General features: G+C 34.2%; 1 protein-coding gene across 1 annotated transcript in view; it reads left to right on the top strand.

The window, feature by feature from the left end:
- The window catches only part of CSMD3 (CUB and Sushi multiple domains 3), an 831991-nt gene that overhangs the window by 295311 nt on the left and 515875 nt on the right, over window positions 1-20805 (top strand). Inside the window, 1 exon segment of the mRNA XM_006085310.3 lies at window positions 13162-13473. Within this exon segment, the coding sequence (XP_006085372.1) occupies window positions 13162-13473 (312 nt within the window).

The raw sequence follows: 20805 nt of genomic DNA, 5'->3' as shown, positions 1-20805 counted from the left end.
TCTTGGTATCTCCTTTCTTCCCTTGATCATTTTAGTAGCCTGGAATGGCTGGAATGTATTAAATTCTTAATGCAGTTCATAGAAGGAAAGAAGAAAGAGAGAAAGGGGTTCTGGGGGAGGAAGAGGAAGGCAGGCAGACAACTATTAAAATAAATGTATTATTTAAATTAAATTTTCTATTCTCATGGATTTGTAGAGCTGGATGAACCTTAAACAACTTGTAGCCCAGTAAAGCATCATTTTCTGTTTTTCAAAAAGCATATTTAAAATGTAACCATTATAAGACGTCATATGCTAACTAAAATATCAGATTTCGTTGCTTAGCACTATAATTAAGTTAACCTCTGGTAGATTATTTACCTTGTGGTGGTTAGAAGTGCTGGTTAGCAGGAAGTATACATGTTCATTGGGTTGGACTTTTGTGATCAAAATAAAGAACATTACTTCACATACTAGTGAAGTATGGTATGCCTTGATCTGGTTAGCAGATGCCATGATTGGTGTCTTTAGATTTGCATACATTTCTTAAAATACTTTAGTTTATTTGTAGGCTAAAAGGTGTTTGTTTTTTTTCAAAAAAATAATTTCTAAGGGAAATATAATGAAAGTAGCATTTCATGATGAAACATTTGAGAGCCACTAATTCAGTTCATACTCTTCATATGATAAGTGAGAAAACTAAGGCAAATCACCTACAATTTTATTCCTAGCTTCAGCATTTCAGTATAGCCAACGTTGCACCCAGAACTAATTTCTAGCCACTATTTTTCCTCACAGTATATATAGCTAATCTATAAAGTGGTATTAAAATGTATTCTAAATAATTACATTTTGCAGAAAGTGAAAGTATAGATGTCAAATTCAAAATAATATTACAATGGATCATTTAACTGGGATAACTCAAGAAAATATTCTACATATAATTTATGTATACAATTTTTAGGATTACAGAATAATGTTTCTGTATCCCATCCTCTCTTTTTTAAAGCCCAAACCTCAGTTTATGTTATTGACTGACTAGCATATTATTTTTTTCATTCCAATTTGTTTCAAGGCATACCATAGGCAGTTTTATTACCGAGGACATGAGAAGACCTTGGTTCTTGTCTTCTTGAGACACAGATTTCAACAAGAGACAAAATTTAGAAAAGCAAGAAAACTGGTGCTGATAGAGTGAATGGGATGGAGGGACTGTTTCTCCAACTTCATGACAAGGTCCAAATATCTTCTCATGCCTCGTACCATATCTCCTGAGCTAAATTCTCATAATATGCACTTCACCTATCTTTTCAGCTTTAATTTTGTGATTTCCTGCTTGCAGTCTATGCGATGAACTCCCATGATATCAATCTGCCATACTAAACGGTCTTTAATTCCTGGAAACCAACACAAGCTGTCTTTCCTCACGGCCTTTTTGCATAAAACATACTCTGGACCATCTCTTTCCTTTCTCTTCACCTTGGAAATCCCTATACATCTTTCTGGTTTCAATCTAAAACATTTTCTGAGAAACGTTCTCTTTATTGAATCACCCCCAAGATCAGACTCATGTGGCTATTATATGATCCTGTAAAACTCTATTCCACTCATTGTGTTAGTTATTCATAGCTTGCAAAAGCCACCCCAGGTCTTACAGGCTTAAAACAGCAATTATTTATTATTTTTCACAATTCCGTTGCTTGGCAGGCTGCTTCTGGCTCACATGTGGGGATACATTAAATTCGAGTGTTGACTGGGCTTTTGGGTCCAATATGGCCTCACACATAGTATGTCAACCGGGGCACGCCAGTTCTCCTCCTTGTGCCTCTCATCTTCTAGTAAGCTGGGCATACTTGCTTATGGCAATCTCGGGAGAATATCCCACAGCAAAGTTGGGAGCTGCAAAGTTGGGAGCTATAAAATTTCTTGCAACTGAGGTTCAGGAACGCCCCTGAAATCATTCTGCTATACTCTTGGTCATGGCAAGTCACGAGGTCAACCCAGATCTGGGGGGGTGGGGAGGAATAGACTACCTCTTGATGGAGAGAGTTGTAAAGAATTTGTGACCCCATCTAACCTAATACACCAACATATCGTAATGATCTTTTATTATTTTATTCTTGTTTGTTTATCTGCTCACATTATCTGTCTCACTCATCATTGTATCCTAGAATGCAACAGTGGCTAGCAAACTGTTACTAGTATATATATCTTCATTGAATAAAAAATAGTGATGCTATTGCTATTAATTTAAGTTTTATTGCTGAAATGTAGAACTTAAATATTTAAATTTTACTCTCAGTATATAGTATTTTATTAAATGAAAATACATATTACTTCATAGCACAAGAGACTGTGGAATGTAGTTGTAGAGAAAGTAAAATGTCCAATCATAACTGTATAGGAAGCAGTATGTCACCAAGATTAAAAATATGAGCTGTGGAATATGACAGACTGAACAAAAGTGCCAGATCTATCAGGTCTTATATTTTTGCTTCACTCTTTCATTTTATTAAGGTTTTAACTCAAATGTCACTTTGTGTTTCACCACCAGCTATTATACTCACTTGAGTGTAATGGGGAATAAAAAGTTTCACTAAGTATATAAAATTTGCTTCCTCTAAAGTGAATATGTGATAATGTTTCTTTTTTCAGTATCAACAAAGATGTAAAAGCACAAGTTCTTTGCTAAATCTCTTTGCTCATATTTCACTCTCATTTTTTTTCCCTCTTTCCGAGTAACTTTTGCTCTGAGATGGAATATATTTAAAACACAAACATATGTGTTTCTTCCCCAGGGAAGATTTGAGTAAAGGATGCTCTAATTAACCTTCTGATTTATATAACCCAGAGGGTCAGAGTCTCTACTCCTAGAGTGGAAAGTGTCAAAGAAAGTAGCCAGATGTCACAATGTTAACACAGATGATTTCTGAGGTCCTTCTCAGTCAGGTCTCCACATTTTATCTCTAAAATTTAACACCATCTATTTCCATAATCAAACTGAAGAACCAAAACATCCTTGAAGCCAAATATAAATGTAAATCTTAGACATCATTGTTAGAGTCTGCATGCCTTAGTTTAATTGATGGCATTAAAAGACATTCTTTTTACTTATTGTCTTGAAGGAAAATTACTCTTTGTAAAATGGAACTTGAGAGGGTAATTATATGAAGAGTTAAATGTTACCTCTCAATATGGAAATGTATTTTTAAATATCACAGCATCCTATATAATAAAAGCCTAATATGCAAATCAACCAAACAGCAGAATGACCTGCAGAATGACCAGTCTCTATGACGTGCACTGACCCCCAGGGGGCAGACGCTCAATGCAGGAGCTGCCCTATGGTGGTCAGTGTGCTCCTACGGGGGAGTGCCGCTCAGCCAGAATCCGGGCTCAGGGCTGGCGGGTGCAGTGGTGGTGGCTTGAGCCTCTCCCTCCTCTGCAGCAGAGCTAAGGAGCAGTGAGTTGAGCAGAGCAGGCGGTCGGAAAGGAGTGAGGGCTCCCGGACTACGAGAGAGATGTCCGACTGTCGACTTAGGCTGATGAGAGGGTGCAGGCCGAGCTGAGGAACACCCCTCCCCCCCAGTGCACAAATTTTGTTCATCAGGCCTCTAGTACAATTATATTTAATTCCTCAATACATAATGTATAATGTATTTGTCTTTCCAGTTAATGATAGCCGTTGATGCTAAAACTTGTAGGTTTTTACCATTTCTGAAGTTTTTTTCCCTTTAACATGCTACTTTTCTAAGCCAAGGTTGATATTTATTTTTAAGCAAGTTATTCCTACTACTAATTAATTAGCTGCTATAAAATAAAAGTGTTTCAAAGACTTTTTTGATTCAGGAAACTAAGAGGTTTTTGGCTTGAATTTCTTATTAGGCTGCTCAACTTCAGCATATTTATGTAGCTACTCACCAGTTGCTCAGCAACCTTTCCACAATCAACAATATAATTGTCTTTTCTCCAGAATGTCAGACCTTCCAACCTGCCCACATCTCCCTTATAACCCACCTGCTAATAGTGAACTCAGTTTTTCCAATTATATATCCATGACATGAGATCACTTATCAACTTACGATAAATGCCTCAACAGTGATCTTACTTCAGTGATCTTACTGCAGGCTTCACACTTCTCCTCAAAACATTTATTTCTCAAACTGTCTCTGTTATTTCTTTAAAATAAACTAATTCAAATTAAATAGTTAAGCAGCTACAGTAGGAGGCAGTTCTCTCAACCGAAAAGGTATTTCTCTGGTTGTAAGAGAACAATCGTGAGGGCAATACCTAATAGAGCATCGTTTTTAGTAGCATCTGGGTACACACACAGAGAAAAATGTGGGCGCGAGTATAGCTCCTTGGTTCCCTTTAAATCACATCACATATATTAACCCAGCATTGTGTACATTTTATAACTTAAACATTAAAAAGAGGAACATTTACAATCAATGGAAAATGATGAATCCTCAACCTCTGCCAACTTAAAGGCTTTTATAGAATTAAATAGAGAATAAACATGGATACAGTCAATAGTCCAGGTAAGCAGGACTCAGGGACTGAACAGCTGGTTAGGATAAAAACCTTCTCTTATTTTTCCTCTCCATGATGATTGGTGTAAAGGATAATCTCATCAGTTTCTTTTCTTCTTTCTATTCTCCCTTTCACCATATGAAATTTAGTCATTATACATTTTTTTGGGGGGTGGGGTGGGCGGATAGAAGGTTGCTGGGATGAAAGAAAAGGGAAATGCTACCCTCTTTGAGAAAACACCAATGGGGTGGCTTACATGTTCTTGGATGTTTCTTCTTCTTTTTTCTTTGCTTTTATTAGACAATGTGAAATTATAATTATGTGATTTTTATATTGTTTGAACACATCAGGACAGGTTCAGTTTCTTATATCCTTAAAAACACATGTAACACTAAATATCAATTAAACATAAAATAAAATGTATTTTTGAGAAATAAGAGAGAGGTATGTTGAGCCACATTCATTGTTCCCTCATATATTTATTAAATATTTAAGGGGAAGTGGGGGATGCACAAATATAAGACTTGATCTTTACTTCAAAAAAGTTATTAACACATTGATTATCAGAGACAGTAAGCTCTGAAAGTAAAGGAGTTCCTGATACAGCACTTTGGAATAAAAGATATGTATATCCTTTTTTTAAAAAAAGCCTTTAAATATCCTATGAGAACTGGCAGCAATTCCACATGACTTTGTGTGGAAAATTAATCAAGTGTGTGCTAACCTATGTTTTGTTTGTTTAGGGGAAATCTAGAATAGCAAACACTTCCACTTTAGCTAAGAGATAAGAGCTGTTGCAAGAAAGAGGTCTAAAAATACAGGATTTGGGGAGATGGTATTAGAAAGGTGTGGAGGGACATTTCTATCCCTTTCTCTTATTCGTATGAAATGTTACCAGGATGGCATGAATCTCTTTCAAATCCTCTATCTCAAGTCTGGTCTCAGTATTATGACTTTATGGAAGAATATTATGCTTAGTTACCAAATCAGATAAAATACCAAACTTCAGTTTATATTTTGTGGATATTTATTCCTGTGTGTGTGTGTGTGTGTGTGTGTGTGTGTGTGTGGTGTGGTGTGTGTGTGTGATTGGGTACATTAAAAAAATGACACCAAGGACCCACTGCTGCACATTGTCAAGACTTCCAAAATATATGAAAAAAAAGTGATGAGATGCTGAGGCCTGAATCTGCAAGTTCATTTTAATCAAGGAGGTAAAGGAAGAAATAATCCTTCGAGAGAGAGAGACTATCTTGAAGACTCTCACAATCCTCTAGTTAAAATCATTTCCCCGGCCTAACTGGTTTGGCTCAGTGGATAGAGTGTCGGCCTTCGGACTGAAAGGTCCCAGGTTCAATTCCAGTCAAGGGCATGTACCTTGGTTGCGGGCACATACCCCAGTAGGAGATATGCAGGAGGCAGCTGATCGATGTTTCTCTCTCATTGATGTTTCTAACTCTCTCTCTCTCTCTCCCTTCCTCTCTGTAAAAAATACATAAAATATATTTAAAAAAATAAATAAAATAAAATCATTTTCCTTGCCCTAGCAGGTATTGCGAAGTTGTTTAGAGTATCATCCCGCCATACACTGAAAGGTGACGGGTTCCATTCCAGGTCTGGCCAAATACCCAGATTTCGGGTTCAATCCTCAGTTGGGGTGCATACAGGAGGCAACCGATTGATATTTCTCTCTCACATTGATATATCTCTCTCTCCAAAATCAATAAATTATATTCATGTGTGGGGATTAAAAAAATAACAAATTTATCCTAGCATTCTCTTATCCTAAGAAATGAAATATCTGTTCTCTTATATTTTTATGACAAAACAGTGATGATAATTAGTATAACATTCATGCATTCACAACATATAATATATATATGTGACATATAGAATATACTAGAGGCCCGATGCATGAAATTCATGCAAGAGTAGGCCAGCCTTCCCCCAGTTGCCGGCACCAGCTTCCCTCCCTCTGACCACCAGCAGGCACCCAGGACCTGGGCTTCCCTCGCAGCCCCGATTTTGTCTGGAATGATGGAAGGATGTCCAGAAGGACATCTGGTCTAATTAGCATATTATGCTTTTATTATTATAGATAAGATGTAGTTGCACATTTAATATATATGACACTAGAAGCCTGGTGCACGAAATCTGTGCATGGGTAGAGTCCCTAGGTCTGGCCAGCGATCAGGGCCCATCTGTGGGGTGACCAGCAGGGCGATGGGGGGGCGGGGCCTGACACTTGCCTTGGCTGGCCTGGGGCCAGTGGGCTGGGGGCAGCTCCTGTGTTGAGCGTCTGCCCCCTGGTTGTCAGTGCACGTCATAGCAACCAGTCATTCCACCACTTGTTCTGCTGTTAGGTTGATTTGCATATTAGGCTTTTATTACATAGGATGATATGATGGATAGATGTGCATATGTATATATAGTTTTGTCATAGTTGACTAAGAGTACTCTCCACATGCTTTCTGAAATGATACTTTTCAATATTTCACTTAGGTAAAGATATTTATGTTTTTTAGCATGTGGGTTTATAGAATTTTCAAAATTCAGAATACGAGGTTTTCTCTTGCATGTAAACAACTTGACATTACTACATATTTGTTGAGTATTTTTACAATCATTTATTTACTCTTAGTGGATTTAGTAAATGCATCATTAAATCTTGCTATCATTAATTTCAGCTTAGATTGCAAATATTTTTTCAATTTTTATATTAAATCAGTAAGATCACTTGCACTTGATAAACAATAACAAATCTATTTGCAACACTTAATATTGGTTTTCCTATTAATGTGTAGAAATTTATTTAGAAATATGTAACAAATAGGAACAAAAATATATAGTAATACGTCAATCAGATCAGAAAGATTATTTGTATTTAAATTCTCAGTTCTAGTTTTAAATTAGTACTAGTAATTTAATTAATTCATGTTCATAAGAAGTCTTTTATTTGTGTTAGTGATTTTGTTTTTTTACTCTATGAAGATCAATTTGTTTTACATTTAACATCTCAGAATTCTGTATGTAGGTGACAGCATTTTTGCATTGCTATGTCATAGTTTAATTGGCCAATGTTTGCTTTCTCAAAGGTGCATCTAACAATCAAGTGTATCTTATACTCATTTAATTAGATATTTTAAGATTATAATCATAGGTAGTTTCAATATCAATTCAGAATTTTAGTTTAAAATCATAACTTTATAACATCAATGAAGACATACTCTTTAAAACTAAATTGCAATATTTTTCAATATTTGTTCACTAAAATTCTCCTAGTTAGAGACTTTTCTATTAGGTAACAATCAAATGTAGATCATTTATATTCTACACTTAAAGGGCTACTTTCCATTTCAGTTTACCCATTTTTCTTAAGTTGAATATTCATACTAAATACACTTTCACCAATTTATGCAGTTAAATACTAAGCAATACAGATTTTGGGATACTGGAATTAGTAATGTTTAAAATGCAAATTACTTATTTTCCCCAAATACAGTATGCTTCCTAAAACTTGTAACATGTAACAAAGCAGTGGCTTTGTTTAACTTACTCTTCATATTTCAACTAATTTTCAAGAGATCTCACTGACTTGTTCTTATAGGTTTCATATAAGTAATATTAATTAAAATAATAAATACAATATTAAATTACACATGCTAAAGTTTATAAAATATTTAAATTATGGCTCACATTGAATTGTTGCATTAGTTTTATTTAAATTTTATTTTGTATATATTTTCTTTTGCATGTTTCATGTTTAATGTTTTGCAATTTTCTTCATTAAATATCATAATGCCACCAATTATTCATTTAGAATTATTTTGTAAATTAAATTTTCATTCAAATATTTTATTTGAAATACTAAAAATGATGGAACAGAATATGTTTTTATATAAAATAACATGCCAAACAAATATCTAAAAGCTACCACTTTGAATATACAATTATCTTTAAATATATATATATATTAGAGGCCCGATGCATGAAAAATTGTGCAAGAGTAGGCCTTCCTTCCCCCTGCTGCTGGCACCGGCTTCCCTCTGGCACCCGGACCCAGGCTTCCCTCCTCCGGCCGCCGGCAGGCACCCGGGAGCTGGGCTGCTTCCCTCCAGCTGCCAGCAGGCATCCGGGACGCAGGCTTCACTCGGCCCTGGCTTCAGACATCCTTCCAGATGTCAGGTCTAATTAGCATATTACCCTTTTATTATTATAGATATATATATAGCCACCCCTTATGTTTCTAGCAACATATTCTATCCTTTACTTATATGATGAGTTAGACAATAATTATAAAACTAATTAGCATGCTTTAAAAATATATATAATGCTAAAAATTTAATAAAAAATTCAAAATCAATTATGATATGAATATTTGGTACACTTTTTAAATGACACATTATAAATGGCTTTTCATGAATTATGGTTAGTTTCTTGCAGGTATATTGCTGAGATAAAAAGCCTTAAAAACATATTTTTTTCATAATGAAATCTAAATTTAATGTTGTAAATATTACTATTTCACAAATTTGCCAGTTTACATGTGTAATGTATGTCATTTTTCATTATCATAATTCCAAAGATTACATGTAGTTATGATTTCTAGAAGCATGTTTATATATGTAAACCATTTCATTTTTTTTGTTATATTGGGAAATGTTTTGTTAAAGGATATTAATAAAATTATTTTTAGATGTGTTTATATTGTAAACATCTAATTTTATATATATCTTAAGCAATTTAATGACAGGATAATCTAATTGTGATAGACTATATCTTGTATACATGATTTTATTTTAAGTGAAGAATGGATTTTCTGAATGTACTCTTAAAAATTTTTGTTGTATGTTTGCAACATATGCATTTAATACTGTGTTATTAAAGATAATATTTACATAATTGTGTAGTAATCTTAACATTTTTAAGGAAAGTAAAATATATATTTTAATTTTAGATTAGATATATTACATATTTAACATTGGGTTGTTGTTATATTTAATTCTAAGGCTTTTAACAACATTGATAATTACCTCAAAAAACAATTATGTATGCAAAAATGTTGAGTGCTTTAAATTGTTAAATAGTACATTTTGACAATTTAAAAATCTTTGTTTCATACACTTTCAATTTAAAGTCTAACTAAAATCAGTATTTTATGATCTGCATTTTAAATTAGATGATTATTTCATGTATGATATAACTATATGATAGAGAATGATTTTATGGCCTATTAAGGAAATAAGTATTATTTCTTTTAGTTCCACTAAATATATCAAACATATCTAACTAAAATTACATGTACTTATACCTCCAGACCATATAAAATATAACTACTTTTCACTCTGTAGAAATTTGAACATTATAAGTAAACCTATTTTACACTAACAATGTAAGCTTTTATGTTTTGGGAATGATGGCAAAATATTTAAAGTAACTCTTATTACTTATCTACAGATTCCACACTTTTTCAAAGTGATGTTTTTGAAAGTTAAAACAAAATTGTTTTTCATTTTGTTTTTAATTATCCTTGAATCATTTTATTGTTTGAAATACTACTTGGTCATGTTACAAATTATAATCATATTTCCTTTGTGAAATTTACCCTCCTTATTACTATTAATATTATAGTAGCATTATTATTAAGTAAATTCATTAATTATTTCTTTTGAGAAATATTTCTTGATCATCTACTATGTACCAGGCAATAAACTAGATGTTAGTGAATAGAATATACAAAAACTTAGCCTTCAGAGAGCTTGCATTCTAGTATGGGGAGGAAAGAATGTGAACATATAAGTAAAGCATAAAAACTAGTTAGTAAAATATCTTGTTGAAGTATATATCTGGTTAGACTGTGATTATTAAGTAAATGAGGTGTTCAGTGCTTTATTCCAACATTACATGTTGTGCACTTGGGTTAAAAAAATAGTACTGAATCATCACCACCATTAGCCAGAAGTAGAGCCTTGTTATGAGAATGGCTAGCAAATTCTAGCTGTATATACTACTAAAGATCAGTCTGACTCTCCGATTTGGTCAGAAACTGTATTTATTATCTGGGGTTTTCAAGAAAATGGGTTTGGAATTGGTCTTTAAGTCTTGGAGATTAGTTATAGAAGCAGTCTAGATACATTTCCAAGAATTACCACAGATTTATTGACCTAAATATGAGAGATTATTTGGGCTTAGTTGTAATAAACTCAGTGACAGAATATAGTATCTATTCAGTTTACTTCTTTGTTAAAGGTAGGAAAACTGAGATTTGAGACAGAGCAAAAATTTCATTATTTTTCATACTTTTAGATTATATAGAGCAACATGTTTGTAGTTAATGGTTTCCTTCTTTTTTAAAATTTTTTTAAATTGATTTCAGAGAGGAAGGGAGAGGGAGAGATAGAAACATCAATGATATGAGAGAGTCATTGAGGGTTGCCACCTGCATGCCCCCCACTGGAGATGTAGCTGGCAACCTGAGCACATGCCCCAGATGGGAATTGAACCATGACCTCCTGGTTCATAGGCCAATGCTCAACCACTGAGCAACACTGGCTCGGCAAATGATCGAAAAGCCTGAAAGTTATGAAAAGTTTTAAAGTATTAGTTTTTCATTCTAATTTCATATTTTCCTTAAAAAATGTAAGGGATAATTAAATTATGCAGGAGAATAATATGAATCGGGTAAATGTTTTTGTCGCAATGAGTACACAGGCATCCCGACGGTCTGATTTACCAGGAGGTCAATTACTGAACATTAGCAGTGGAGGCATAGTTATTGCTTAATCGTGTGATTAGAGAAACCTTTACCAAATATTAGTTTAGTAAATAATACTGGCCAGTTGGAATTGCCAACATGAATTGAGTAGATTCTAATCTTCACAAAATACCTTGGATAAATATTCAATAGCAACTTAATTTTTTTTATTTATGCTTTAAAATATATTAATAGTCTAATAGTCTTTAAAATAATCTGGTGATTATCATGCTTCATTACCCCTTGCCCTGTCAAAATACAATAGTCATTTAACATTTTTGAATTTCTACATCAAATTAAAACAAAATAAGATAACAGGCTGGAGAATTATTAGCAGACATGCATCCCTTTACTTGCTTATGAACGAGTGAGCCCCATGCTTGCCTTCTTTTTTAAGTTTAAAAAAAAGGCCAGGATTACGTGTCCTACAAGAAGGAAATACAGGCCAAGCATGCTCAAAACACATTAAGCAATATAACTGTTTTCTTCTTGCAGAATGGTTAAATATCTCTGTATTTTAGTCTAAAATTCTAATTATTTTGTGGACTGAAGTTTTAAGGGCAGTTTATTGAAAAGGCATGTATATGAAGGCATATGCCATTCATTGGCTTTAAAAATTATTCAGAAGTTTTCTAACCAGCATCCGACTGTTGTTTTTAATTAGTAGCTATACATCCAAATTTTTTCTTATAGAGCACCTTAACTGTCAAGATTCTTTTAAATATATATTCTTTCAGTTTCATGCTTCTATTACAAGGTTACTTATTTTCCTTAAGTAAGAATTATTTACTGACATATACAATCTTATAAAAAGTATAAGTGAACAGAAAAAAATACACTCTAATTTGGCATATTTAAAATATAACTTTAAATTATAGTGAAATTTTAATGAAAATAAAAATGAGGAGAGATATATATTGTTAAATATTAATGATATATTTAGCAATTATCAACCTTTTAAAAAACTAGTTTTGTAACAATAAATATTCCAAGGTAATATAGTTAATCTTTTAACATATATTTTTATTGATTTCAGAGAGGAAGGGAGAGGGATAGAAACATCAATGATGAGAGAGAATCATAGATTGGCTGCCTACTGCACTCCCCTCACTGGGGATGGAGCCCACAACCTGGATATGTGCCCTTGCCTGGAATTGAACCCAGGACCCTTCAGTCTGCAGGCCAATGCTCTATCCACTGAGCCAAACAAACTAGAACAATTTTTAGTCATTCTTAAATAAAATAATTTGTTTAATATTAATTAGTTAAAATTGGTTAATCTCAAATTTTACTTTAAAATAGAGAAATTCCAAAAACAACTCACTGAATAGCTCATGACATTGAATAATTGCTTTCTGGCAAATGAGGTTAAGATAGATATTTACATAGAGGAATGCTTTCAGTTTAATTTTTAAAATCATTTTTTTATTTTGACTTTGATTTTTAATTCTCCATTTGCTTGTCTTAAAATAGATTATTTTGATATTTCCCCCCAAATTATGAAGAGAGATGGCACATATTATTGGCACTATCCTTTTGAGAAAAGTGTGGTTACTTAGTTACCCATTCTGTCAAAACTTGTCACCTGAATGGCATTTGTTGTTAAACTTCATCTGTAGATAAATAATGAAGAAGACTGATTCAGGGCCGCATAAAGGGTTTACTCTCCCCTTAATGTGTTATAGTTAAAATTTGGAATATTTTTGTTTACTATCTATTCATTGATGCAGACCAACCCTTGGATCTGGTTGCTTCACATTTTAGTGGTGTGTGTGTGTTTTGCCTTTTAATGTTGATTATCTTTAAGGTGATAGGAGGGAATATAATTTATTAAACTTATCAGAAAAACAAATTTAAAAGAAAAAGTTAGCATCTAGTGCTACTGTGTCCCACAGGTTCTTCTACATTGACCCTCACTACCTCCACTGGTGAGTTAGAGGAGCATAACAGGACTGCCACTGGTGCTATTGCTGTTGCTAGCACATCTGCAGATGTTACTGTATCCAGTGTTACAGCTGTCACCATCCATAGACTTTCCGAGGAACAGCGAGTGCAAGTTACGAATCTCAGAAATGCAGGTCTGGACCCCAACACGTCCAAGGACGGGCTCTCTCCTCATCAAGCAGATACACAAAGTACAAGGAGAAGACCAAGAAATGCTGAACAGATAGAAAGAACTAACGAGCTTGCAGTTGTTACTCATAGAGGTATTGGATGTTATTTTACTTGTGCCCATTTAGTTAACAGCCAAAGCTTTATTTTGGTAATGATTCTAATTAGAGAATGAACTGAAAGACAACCAAGATGTAGGAAGCTAACGAGAGAGATTCAAAGTAGTAGCTGAAAATTATAGATAGTACTGCCAAAACCAGAATAATTTGAAAGCACAGAAGGTAAAATAAACAAATCAAAGTACAATGGAAATTTTAAAGGGGGTGGGGGTGAAAGCAGAAAGAAGAGAATGCATAAAGAGTACTAAAACCAAGTACTAAACACATACTGCATATTACATATCAGTGATGTTGTTGAGATAGCATGAAAATCAAATAGCCAGTTTCTACTAATGTGCACATATTTACACATTGAGGACTTATCCTATGTAGTAATTTTGAGTATTTGCATGAGGTTTTTATGCTGTACAAATAAATGTTAATTAATGATTGAGAAAATAGATAATTTGGTAAAAATGGAAACATTATGTCTGGTGATTGTTTTGCATAGCTTGCTCTTCTATTTCTAAATAACCTATTGCCTGACCCCTATGGGAACAGATTCTCATTTTGAAAAGTAACAGGTATTCATTGAAATTATGGCTCAAGGAATTTAAATATTCCTTGACTTCCTAATTTAATTTTTAGGGAAAAATGATCACAAAGCCAAATCATATATTGGTAATTTTCTAGTTGATTAATATTAGCCTGCCCACCTTTCACAAAATTAGGGAGTGTAGCAAGCATATTTTTCAGTTTCTTGGTAGCAAGTTTCATTTAGCAGTTAAGGAAAAGCCAATGTAGTGTCAAGAAATAAATGGATTTCATTTATATCAATATATGCATCATTGGAAATCTTAATTAATTGAACATATTTCAGATACAAAATATCTACTCCAACTCTGTTTTCAGTTCATTATCATATATTCTCTAAAATGGTTATGGTTTATGTAGTGTGGTCAGGCATGGTTCATACAAAGCATGCTATATATACGTAATCAAGATCTGTTCAATGCTTGCCACACCTAGAGCAAAATTTCGAAATTGGAATTGGCTGATGTCAAATCAGTATTCTTTGTAAAAATAATGCGAACTTAACCAACATGCTTTAAATTCCTACTGAGTACCATGCTCTGATTTATGGGAAAGAAAGATAAAGCCTTTCTTTAAAGACAAATAAGTGGACAACTAGAGAAACTCATCTTGGTCAAACAAGGAAGATTCTCTGAAGCTTGTGGCCGATCCCAGTACTAAAGGAGTTATAGGGTATGCAGGCAGTGAGTCACTTAATTGACAGTTTAAATAATCAGTAAACATGATACAAAGCTAATTGCTTAGTCTAGACATTTTAGGAAAAATAACTCTTTTTCTTCTATTTTATTCTCCACAGTATAGTCAGAATTATTTTTTGAAAATGAAAGCTTGATCACTTCACTCCACTGCTTTAAACTTTCCAGTAGTTTCCCAACAAACCTTAGGAATAACATCAAGGCTCAATGATAAGCTATAGGAACCTTCATGGTCTGGCTTCTGTTTATATCTCCAACTTTAAAATCTCATATGACTCTCACTGTCACTCCCCCTTTTTTTTGGTGAAGCAGAACTTTTTTTAGTTTGTCAAACATACCATGTTATTTTCTACTTTGAGCTACTCTCATAAGCTATCTCATTTTTCTTGAAACCTGGTCATTCTAATTTATTTTCCAAGTTTTAGCTTAAATTGTTACATCCACAAAGTTTGGGTTTTCCTGTTATAACTCATCACAATACTGAACTTCCCTTGCTTTTGTCATCAGCAGCCCTAGACTTGTACATTTTAAGTTCTATGAGGTAAGGTGGGTCTTGTTCGTATTGCATTCCCAGTGCCTAAAATAGCTTGTGACCCATAGATATATTAATATAATATTTGCTAATAAAATCGTGAATAAATATTTACAATTTTATTAGCCAGAGCATTCACCTCAATTACTTAAAGACATGAAATTATACTTCATTATAGTCAAATATCTACAGAATTAAAGCTAACTACTTCTTTTTGCACATTTATAAAAAGACCAGTGTTTTTTATTTTATCCCTGTTAAAGTGAACAACATTCCTATTAACCCACAATAATACATTGCTTTTATTATATGAGCACTTCAAACCAGATATAAGTGCCTTGCCTATAGTCTTTATATGTTTATAAAGTCAAAGGAAATTATAATTAAACAGGAAATATATAGTTAATGAATTTCATATGAATAAATATTAATATAATAAAATAGATGCAATTTTGCTGACTTTACTATCTGTGACAAGAGAGTGCAGTAGTCATCAAAGGACCATACTTTTCTCCCTTGTGTGACAAATTTTTCATCACTTTTCTCTATTCACACTGCACTTAAAACTTTCATTTTATGCTTTTCAATTAACTAGAGGCCCAGCATATGAAATTGTGTGCGGGTAGGTTCCCTAGCCCTAGCCTACGATCAGGGCCATCTTCTGCCCATTGGCCAGTCCCCAGTCCCGTCCTGCCACCCACACCCACCCCGATTCCCTCTTCTCCATCTGGTGATCTATCAGAGCCTGTGGGCTGGGGGGAGGGACTTAGAGGTAGTCAATGCACCTCATAGTGACTGGTTGATCAGTCGTTCAGGTTGTTATGCCATTATAGTCTCTGGCCTTTTATTATATAGGATTATTCCTGATTTATTATTAATAACCGGAGCAAATAAAATACTTACCATTTCCAACACTATCACTATGAACACAGAAAACCTGGACACTGAAATTGCATATAGTATTTGGTACTTGTGTGTGAATGTGGACTCAAAATATATGTATTAATTGATGGTATATTAAATTTTAGATCACAGTGACTAGTTTATTATAAATAAAACCTGCACAATTAATTATAATATGAAAACACTTGAAATATCTGTAAAATATATTTTTAATTTTCTCTGTGGTACTTAATCCAACTAATTTTGTGATTTATTGTACTAGGGTTAAAGCAGCACTATTTCAATTTAAATTACCTTCTTAAGATATATCTACATTTTGCTTTCTACTTGTCAGGGTTTTATTGAACATAGTATCTTTGTGCTAAGTGTGTGATGAATTCAAAAGTTTAAGATATAGTCTCTATTTCAAAAGAAAAAGTAGAGCTAAGACTACAGAGAAACTTTATTGGTCAATTCTAAGAGAAAAATTGATCCAGAATGAGTATGATATGTGAGTAGGGATGAGTTACAACTGTCTTCAAATGTGACAGGTTGTTATAGGTAAGAGAAGTCAACCTGTTCAGAGTTGTAGAACTTAGTGTATGGAACCACTAAAGAAACAACTAGCTTACTACTATAAATTAGACTCTTCTCACATTGAATTTGGTTTAATTATATTAAATTCCTAAATCACTAACCAGATATCTAAGCATAGCTTGATGGAAAACTTGGGTATTTAGAAAGCATTTAAGCATCAAAGGGTGTTGTAGCAAGATGATTATTACCATACCTTCTAAATCTGTCTATGAATTTATTCAGAGATATTATATATTAATATATGTATCATCATCTATAGTCTCTTACTTAATCTTTGAGTTGACAGGGACTTATCTAATTGTAAAGCCAGTGTTAAATAAGCAAAGAAGTGGCCAGTGCTATCATCAAGAAAGTTTTGAGATCGGCACTCTTCTAATCCCAGTAAATGGGAACTCAGCCACATATCTATTTCCCCAGGGCCCAGTGCCTACAGAGATACCTTAAATTCCCAAAACTCTCCATTTGAGGATCTAACTCTAGCTTGCCTTTCAGTTAGTGTCCAAGACAAGAGTTATTTTCTTTAAGACCTACCTATCTATCGTCCTTCCTTCTTCCTTCCCCTCCCTCCCTCCCTCCCTCCCTCCCTCCCCCATTCCCTTCCTCCCTCCCTTCCTTTCTCCTTTTCTTCTTTCCTTTACTCCTTCTTTCATTTTTCTTTCTTTCTGTTCTTATTTTTCCTTTCCTTTCTTTCATTGTTTCTTTCCTTCTTCCTCCCTCCTTTCCTTTCCTCCCCTTTCTTATTTATTTCTTCAACAAATATTTGTTGTGTACTTACATGCCAGATTTTCTTCTAATTCTTGACTACCAAACATTGAACAATATTAAGTAGACCTTGCTTAGTTGAGTTTATGTTAATGTGGGGAGAAAAAGACTATAAGTGAATGAACAGATATCTACCTGATGGTAGCAAGAGCTGTGCAGAAAATTAAAACAGGTTATGGCCCTAGCTGGTTTTGCTCGGTGGATAGAACGTTGTCCTGCTGACTGAAGGGTCCCAGGTTTGATTCCGGTTGACACATGCCTGGGTTGCAGGTTTGATACCCAGTAGGGGGTGTGCAGGAGGGAGTCGATCAATGATTCTCTCTCATCATTGATGTTTTTATCTCTCTCTCCCTCTCTCTTCCTCTCTGAAATCAATAAAAACATGTTTTTTAAAAAATAAAACAGGTTATGTAATATATGGGTGACCACCTTAGTTTGGATGGTAGTTTGGATGGTCAGGAAAGGCCTCTTTGAGGAGGTAAAATTTAAACTGAGACCTAAATAACAGTAAGAAGGCGGCCATGCTAGGATTAGGGGAGAAAGCATATCAGAGAAAACAACAAGTAGTAAAAACTTGAGTTTTGCTTGAGAAAAAGAAAGCACAGTGTGCCTGGCGCTTGCTCAGTGGAAGAGGAGAGTGGTGGAGATAAGCTGGGAAACTAGCAGAATCAGACCATGTAGGTAGGCTCTGTGGCCTCGGTAAAGAGCTTCATTTTGATCTAAATGAGATACAAAGCCATTGATGGGCTTTCGCAGGGAAGTGATATTATTTAATGTAACTCTTTTAAAGCGATCATTTTAGCAGAAATGTAAATAATAAATGACAAGTAATTAAAGGCAGGCAGACAAATTGGTAAGGCACACAGACATGGAATGAAGAGTTGACAGGGACTTGGAATCTGAGTCAGACGATGCTGCTTTCAAACTTCATTGTGGACACAAATCAGTGGCTGTCTTACCCAAAGGCAGACTGTGACTTGATGGAACTGGGGTGCAATCTGAAGTTCTGCATTTCAAACACGTTTACAGGTTATGCTGATACACTGCATAACATGAACATAAATGAGGATGATGAACAAGCAGAGAGAGTGATGCATATCAAATAGTGCCTGCGTCCCCTCCTGGCTCCAGGAGAACATGGTTTCCATTAGAATAATGGCAATATTGATAAATTATCTCAGATAATATACTACAGCTAGACTTAGAATTCTACAGGAATGAGTTGAATGGTAGCAAACTGATGAATGGAAGGGATATTTTAGGGCAGAAGGATTGTCCTGACTAACATTAATAACAGTAAATTTGGTCTATCCTTAAGATAGAACAGATTGAGTTAGTTATGATTTTACTGAAAAGATAAATGAATATGTGAATAAATGATGACGACATTCCCAAGTCAAGTTTTAACTAATTTGTTACTTTTAATTTTTAGCCTAAATTCTATACCTTAAAATTATTTTTAAACTTTTAAACTTTTTAAACTTTAAAAAAAAATGTTTTTTTTTATTGATTTTAGGGAGGAAGGGAGAGGGAGAGAGAGATAGAAACATGAATGATGAGAGAGAATCATTGATTGACTGCCTCCTGAAAGCCACAACCTGGGCATATGCCCCTACTGGGAATCTAACTGTGACCTCTACTGGGAATCTAACTGTGACCTCCTTGTTCACAGGTTGATGTTTAACCATTGAGCTATGCCAGCTGGGCAAAACATTTTATCTTTGAATAATTAAGCATTATCTTCTATTTTATACAAATGGTGAAATTGCATTTGATTGCTGGTTGAATTCCCTGGTCCTTCTTTATGAGACTAATGTGTTGATTTTCATGCATGTTCAGCATAAATAATAATTAATGGAGAAGTTATCATTTTTAAAATAATTATCTGGTTTCATATATTTCTTGTAAGATACTATAATTTATTAAATTAATAATTAATTTTTGAGTAGGGACTTTCATACTGGTAAAGTAAATACATATTTACTACTTAGGTATATTAACTCTTGCATGCTTTATCACTCTTATAATTTTTTATAGTTCTAATAAATTTTTTATAATTATATTATTTTGTGGGAAATTGTGGTCAGTGCTAATATTTGTAGCAATTTAAAAATACATGTCCTGAAATATACCAATTTATTATTTAAATACATAATTATTTATTGAATATCATGATTATTTTATATTCTATTACCTTTCATCACATTTGTGAAATTGTCAGAACTATGTCCTTCATAAGAATAAATATATTTATTGTTTCTAATTATTTTACATTTTGTAGAATAAGTTGCTGTTAGGAGAAATGAAAAAGAAGTGTTAGAATTTACTTCAGAAGATATTTGTGCATTTTTTATAGGTATTAGATAAAAATACTCTGAATGCCTGAGAACCTTCATGACAATATTAAGCAGTGACAGTTTATTTTTTTCACCAGTGACAAATCTGCAAGTAATGATTTGAACATTTTTATCTAAGCTACCTCTCAAGCCATGCTTTTAATTTATTCTTATATAGATACTAGAGGCCCAATGCACAAAAATTTGTGCACTCACAGGAGTCCCTTAGCCTGGCCTGTGCCCTCTTGCAGTCCAGGACCCCTTGGGGGATGTCTACCTGCTGGCTTAGGCCTGCTCCCCAGGGGATTGGGCCTAAGCTGGCAGTCAGACATCCCTCTGGCAGCCCGGGAGCCCTTGGGAGATGTCCACCTGCCAGCTTAGGGGGAGCGGGCCTAAGCCATCAGTCGGACGTCCTTAGTGCTGCTGAGGAGGCGGGAGAGGCTCCCACCACTGCCCCTGCGCTTGCAGCTGTCAGCCCGGCTTGTGTCTGAGCGGAGCTCCCCCTGTGGGAGCTCACTGACCACCAGGGGGCAGCTCTTGCTTTGAGCATCTGCCCTCTGGTGGTCAGTGTGCATCATAGCAACCGGTCATTCCACTGTGAGGGTCAATTTGCATATTACCCTCTTATAATATAGGATTAAAAACTTCTGATGGACAATGCTTTTGTTTTTCCTTTGAGTAGATCTTAGGAAGCATATATCTTTTAAAATTAACTGGAACCATCAACTTATAACAATGACCTCGTTTCATAAATGATTTTTTTTTCAGATTTTCAACCCCAATGTCTGATAGTAATAATTAATCAGAAATTTTAGAAGCTTGTTCATGGTTTTAGCATACTGCTTCTCAGTTTTTTAGAGAAAGGGTAAGAAAAAAAAGGAAGATAATAACATGTACTGCAGTAAATTAAAAGGGAAGGTGTACCTTTAAA

This window comes from Myotis lucifugus, unplaced genomic scaffold (genome assembly GCF_000147115.1).
Source record: "Myotis lucifugus unplaced genomic scaffold, Myoluc2.0 scaffold_17, whole genome shotgun sequence".
Lineage (NCBI taxonomy): Eukaryota > Metazoa > Chordata > Mammalia > Chiroptera > Vespertilionidae > Myotis > Myotis lucifugus.
This window is presented reverse-complemented; position numbering and strand designations above follow the sequence as displayed.